This window comes from Stegastes partitus, unplaced genomic scaffold (assembly GCF_000690725.1).
Source record: "Stegastes partitus isolate 25-593 unplaced genomic scaffold, Stegastes_partitus-1.0.2 Scaffold681, whole genome shotgun sequence".
NCBI classification, from domain to species: domain Eukaryota; kingdom Metazoa; phylum Chordata; class Actinopteri; family Pomacentridae; genus Stegastes; species Stegastes partitus.
This window is the reverse complement of record NW_007578412.1, coordinates 62,243-68,718: the sequence shown is the minus strand read 5'-3', so window position 1 is coordinate 68,718 and position 6,476 is coordinate 62,243. Positions and strand designations below refer to the sequence as shown.

Genomic DNA, 6,476 nt, shown 5'->3' with positions numbered 1-6,476 from the left:
TGAAACTGCTGCAAATAAATAAACATGTACTCTCATATATAATCAGTAGTAATTCCTTTTCCAGAAACATTTCTAAAAATGTCTTATTTTTTTTTATCTGAGTTATCACTTTAAATACCTCTTATCTAACCTGTTCTTGACTCCTCTGCACCAGGTCAAAGTGTATTTTATTGCTGATGCTTTAGTGACTGCTTTGATAAACAGCCTGTTTTCTGCTGCTTTATAGGTCACTATTAGAAAGTCATAGCTGTGCACAGCAAAGGGAAAAAAGAAGAAAAAAAAAAAGGCATTTTCCCTGAGTTTTTTTCTAACCGGCATTTTTCTGGTACACTGCTGGTGCAGTCAACAATAAAATCTGCCAGAGTCACAATGCCTCATGCTGAAAAGGTTCATTCTTCTTGAATAGCTCACCTCACCCTGAGGTGCCCCTACCAAAGGGATCAATAAAGTTCTATCTAACCTAATCTTACCCACAATAACTAACTTGTATACATGCACTGGAGGGAAAGGGCTGATTTCAACACATAGATTGGTTAAAAAATCAGGACCAGACAGTTTAACCTCATACTGTGTCTCACACACAAGCTTCTTATTTTGCTCGAACACTGCATTTCATAGCTTTAGTCTATTTCATTATTAATTACAGTTTGCTTTAGCAGCCCAAAGACAGAAACAGCTCTGACGTGAACACTGTTTCTATTCTGCTTCAGCTCCTCAATATTTTAAGTGAGTGGGAACAGTGGTGCAAAACAACCAACAAAGGGCAAAATCTGTCAGGTTACTGCCGGGTGACTGAACCCAGCTATCAGTAAATGTATTTACCATGTTAGACGAGGCACACGTAGAGTAAATGTTAAAAAAAATCTCACTGAACATGAAACAAAGAAAAAACTCTAGTCAGCATTTCAAACAAAGCCTGCTGTGCACAAAAAGGAGCCGTAGCCAGGTTCATCATGGCTCAGTGGTATTGACATCCTTTCACACAAACATATTTTGACAGAGCCTCCCTGTTTGGCTGCCATCAGACCGAAGAGCAGGCTGCTGGTCAAACACGGCTGACACAAAATGCCAACGGGGAGGGAGAGGAGCTTCACTAAAACATCATTTGGAATTTTTGCAAAAAGCTAAACAGCAAATGTTCGATAGCTGTCAGCTGGCTGAGTGCCGGACTTTATTGATTTTCTGATTTATTCATTCAATCATTGTAAAACCTTACGTTTTGTGCAAACCTAATGAGCTCTGCTGAGGCTGTAACAGCTTCACGATAAACTCGTTTCTCTTGGTGATTGCAAATAGACATTACAGGTACAAAACATTTCACCTTGAAAAATCAAACATCACAGCACATAAGAGACTATTTAGAAATTCTGAAAGGTCTCAGGGAAATGAAAAATGTGTGTGACCAAATCTACAACAGCTAAGATGAATTACACAAGGTGTTCTTCTACGCAGTCTCTCAAAAGACAACACAAAGCTGACCTGATTAAAAGTAAATGGCACGAGTCAGTCCGTTCTTGTTTTAAACGGAATTTGCACATCTTTAAAAAACTGAGTTCACCCCAGAGCCGCATAACGAGGCTGACGCCTTAGCAGTGCCATGCAAGAAGTATGAAACAACCGTACAGCTGGGCCAGTGGGCACCGCTGTTTAGACACAGTTCAAGCTTTGATTAATTATTCAATTTCCTCTCTATGAAAATTTGATCCAAAATTTAAGAGACGGATACACGCTGACCTACTTCTGCCACTCCAACAAAAGACATGAACACATCCACCCACCTCCCTCTTCACTGCGCAAATCCTGCGAAATTCACCTCTGACAGGCAGACGCGTATTTAACAACATACCAAACCAGTAATGTTACACCGGTGTGAAATTGTTTTGGGCTAATTCTATATTTTTCAAGTGATTTTTGAAGCCACTGTAGCAAACGACAATTAAAAACTAGCATTTCCTAATTAAACATGTTCTAAAAAGCTTGGCCACCCTTATGCTCGTGAAGACCTTTATTAACTTGTAACAGACTGGCTAAAATTAGAAAGCCAGTCAATAAATGTTATTAGGGGTGAGCCAGACGCTTAATGAAAGAGCTGATTAATTCTTCAAACCTTGTGGTAACACTTAACCACCGCTGGATCGTTTACGCAACTGACTGAGGCTGCAAGACGATATCAAAGCGCTTCCCAACTTGCAGTTTCCACTGACATGTAATTAAGAAAAGGCCGTTAAGGGAGACTGTGAATGTCAAGATCTGAGAAAAGCAATAAAACTTTCAGATAAAACTGCACATCTGCTGGGCAGAAAGGCAAAGCAACACCCCCACATGACTGCAGAGGAGCTGCAGGAAGGTTTCGCTGACACAGGAGTGGTGATGCACGAACAGGACGTCAGAGGGAAAACTTATCAGCCACCTCAACACAAAGCCTGCAAAGCAACTCCTTCATAGGACAGAAACAAGTGTTGTCGACAGAAAAAAAGTCACATTTTTTTCTCTTTGGCCACAGCACTTTGGTGAGTGTGACCATAAAGAAAATGTTGCCTGGTTACAAACACCTTTGCAAGCTGAGATATCTGCCAAAAAACAGGAAGTACTGACTTTTAAAACATCCTTCACCGTACATATCACCAGATAAACAGTTTGAAACATTTGGCTCTCCTCCTTGTTGTTGTTGTTGCTGCAACATCAACAACTTCAAGCAGCAACCTACCACACAGAAAGACAGACCTTTTCAAAATATAAAGAAAAAGAGCTAATTACTAACTCCTTAATCAAATGGTAAGACAGTGCAGGCGTAGTGGACCTAATCGTCCTGCTTGTTCTTCCAGGAAGACGAGCACATTTGCTCTGTCTGGCTTTCGTCTGGGGCATCGTGGGGTGACTGTGCTCCCTGTGTGTAATGAATATTTACTGAGATCCTGCACTTGAAGCACACATGCTGAGGTATTTCTGGACCATCCCAGACAGCAGTTCGTTACTTGAATTTGGCAAAACTTTCTCATCGTACACAGCTTCTCCCACGCTGCTTGACTTAACCCGTAGCGCTGGATCACGCAACCAAAATAATTCGAGCCATCACTATTTTAAGGGAATACCAGAGCTGTGTGCTTTACTTAGCCCCACAACAAGGCCTGTGATTGGTTTAAAGAAATACACACAAGCTCTTTGCTATTTTAAGTGAACAATGTTGGTGTACCCATTTCTTAGGTCAAGATGACTGGAATTGGTGAAACACAACCATCTAAGAACATTGTTTGCCCGTATAGAAGAAGAATGAGGTGCAGTCAGACCAGGTCTGGTTATGCAAGACTATGTTTTTATAAAGCTGTGGTGCCTGAGAACAGCATGGCATCCTGCAGTTATACAGTTATACAATGTCTTCACTTAACCAAGGCAACTTCATAAGCAAAACTCCTATCAAGAGGACATAAAGATAACTATGAACGTTGGCCTAAATGGTTTATGTCTCAAGTATATAGTTACTGATGCAACACACATTGTCTGAGGCCAATTCAACAAAATATTTTACTTGTAAAGATAATGGTACAAGTTACTTTCCTGTGTGGTGTGAAGTTATGAGTAGATATATATAAGCCTTGGTTAACATCTATGCTTTGTGTTTCTTTTGAAGGTTGTGAGGAAATAGATGTACTACAGGCAGTGCTGTCAATCTGTAATTTAGAAATCAAGGATGGACCAAAACCCCACTTCAACCCAAATGCTGCTTTCAAGAGTTAAGATGTTTGTTGTCGTTTTTGACCTCGAGTGGCTTTATTGAGTGGTTCCCTGTTTCGTTTATTACGTGCTGCAGAATGTATATGAAGTCAAATGGTCATGTGGGAGGCATGGTGCACCATCCCGTCAGTTATATTACATTATTCCACAAATTCACAAGGGCAGTGGCTAAAATAAGCTGTAATGCTCACATAAAGACGGAAAAGAAGCTGGTGAACATACAGGACACCAAAAAGTACAAGTCTCTTCACCAACATTTCTAACAACATATTAAGTTCACACTTTCAGAATTACCAACCACTGAAAACGTTATTTTACAAATATGAAGCTGCTCACCTCCATGTTTCTGTCCATGCATTTGGAGGGCGTTGACTCGTCTGACCCAGAGGACTCAGCGCAGGAGGAGGGCCGCTCGTCCCAGTATGCATGGGGAGTGTTGTGTGGGTGACAAATTTTCAGAGAGCTGCTCTGACAGGTGTCCACGGCTGCAGTAGTGGTGGTGCAGGGGTCAGCTGCACACAAGCCCGAGCCTGAAGGCTGCTCACGCTGATCTTGTTTGGTTTTCCTTTTAGCTGAGTGGGAGGCACCCTGGGATCTCTGTAGCGAAGCCTTGGAGTAAGTTAAGAGAGGTGTCGTCTGACAGGAGTTACTGCTGTCCTTCTGAGCTGGTTTCCTTGACAGGCTTTTGAAAACACAGCTGGGGGGTCCTGCTCTCTGCGCCCCCTGCAACAGTCTCCCATGGGCCTCTAGCAGGTGGCAGAGGAAGAGTGCCTTTTCCAGCTCAAAATCCTGCCGGTGATGCAGTTTATGAGCTGCCTGCTCACCATTTATTTTCTTGTACAGCGTCAGCAGCAACCGCTCCAGCTTTGTATATGTTTGTCCGCTGCAAAAACAAAAAGCCTTTTTCCCCGTGGAATCTACCTTGCTGTGCTGTCCACTGTATTTAATATTCACCTCCTCAGCCAGGAGATGCCCGTGTCTCTGAGAGTCTCTGTCCTTTTGGCACCCTCGCCGGGCCGTCAGCTCCCTCACTGCTCTCTGCTGTTCCTTCTCTGCTGCTTCTCGCAGGTGCCGAAGCTCCACACCGAGTTGGCCACGGGCCCGTTGCTTTTGGTGCTTCTCGGCTTCCAAATCAGCACGCAGCCTCTCTAGCTCTCGTCCATAGTCCGTCTGGTCCTGGCTCGGTTTCTTGGATGACAGTGCCAGAGGGTTATCCCTGTCTTTCCTCATAATGCCTCATTCACAGCACCACATGCAAAAAAAGGGTGAGGCCATGCATCAGAAGTGAGAGGAAGTGTAGGTAGTGATGGGTGGTTATCAGACATGCAGCATGCAATGATTACATCTGGAAAGACGAGACAGTGGAGAGAGTGAGACAGATGGAAAAATAGTCAAATGTTTAAGATTACTGTAGTAAGGAGAAGGGAAATGCATAGGTGACGATTAAGGAATCGCTTCCCTCTGATTGAGGGAGGATTCATACAAAGCTTGAGAAAGGCAGGCACAGTGAACACACAAATCAAATCTTCAGAAAGCCCGCAGATTTCTGTGCAAAGAGGATTATAAGCAAAGATTCTGGATGTGTGCAGGGATACGCCCCCTTAACATTTACAACACAAATACGTGTACCCCCTAATAAAAATAGGAAAAAAGCAAATTACACTTTTTTTCTGTTTTGAAAAACCAATATAACAATTCTAATAGACCTAACAGTGCCTCAGACAACCGTGGATCTTCTTTTACTCCTAAAATATCAATTTTCAGCTCATACAACCACTGAATCTATGGTTAAAAATATTATGAGATCGATATAATTCCCATATATTTTGAATTTTCCCATAATGAGTGGATTTGGTGTTTTCTTTTATAGATATATAAAGACTCTTCTAACATAAATCGATGCAGAAAAGATGCTAATTTGTGCGGAAAAATTCACCAGAATGCACACAATTAACGCTCTAATTTTCATGGGGGAGGATTCCAACGCCCCTCATTTATTGCGTCCGCCACAATATTCAAATGAACCCTAAATCCATGAGGGGGAGCAAAGTATAATGTGAAAGATGATATCTGCCAAATCTGACTGCGCTTCTTGTCAAGGATGCATCTCCTCGTTTAAATTCATCCACAGCTGCTTCTGAATGGATCAATCAAAATACACACAACTTTATGTCGGCAGTGATCGCAAACATCTGTCTTTAAGAAACTTGAACATTTCTTGGAATTGAGGAATTTTGACCACAAAGTGTTTGCAGTTTATCGCATAATCAGACCTGATATTTTGGATGATGAAGGCAATACTACAGTGATGTTTCAGATGTTTGGACTATATGTGTTTAGTGTGTCCGATCTCGTTGTTCAGACTGTGATTAGAAGTCGGAAGCTGAACTCTTTCGGTGTGAGCAAAAACATCCTCACAACATTTTCCTTCATAGAGAGCATCATCACCTTCTCTTTTACTTGCTGGTTTTGCTCTCTCTCTATCCAAAGTTTTAAAAAAAAAAACGGTTACTGAGTGTTGTCAAGATCTGCTCCAAAACTATCGGGCTCCCTGTAAGAGCCCTCTCCACCTTTTGTTAGCAACAGACCTTAAGGAAAGCCAGCAAGATCCTTCAGGACCCATCACATGCGCTGTTCCCTGCATTCAAGTGGCTCCCCTCTGGACTGGACCGTTCCCAGAGCTGTCCTCCTCCTTCTAAATGCACAACCATCTTTGACCCGCTGACTCCCTGCCAATGCCCATG

The 6,476-nt window shown here is 42.4% G+C and overlaps 1 protein-coding gene across 1 annotated transcript in view; it reads right to left on the bottom strand.

The window, feature by feature from the left end:
• tspoap1 (TSPO associated protein 1) overlaps positions 1 to 6,476 on the bottom strand; it is a 77,154-nt gene that overhangs the window by 69,601 nt on the left and 1,077 nt on the right. Inside the window, exon 2 of the mRNA XM_008290546.1 lies at positions 4,069 to 5,077. Within this exon, the coding sequence (XP_008288768.1) occupies positions 4,069 to 4,962 (894 nt within the window). The 5' untranslated portion in view covers positions 4,963 to 5,077. The remainder of the gene's footprint in view (positions 1 to 4,068; positions 5,078 to 6,476) is intronic.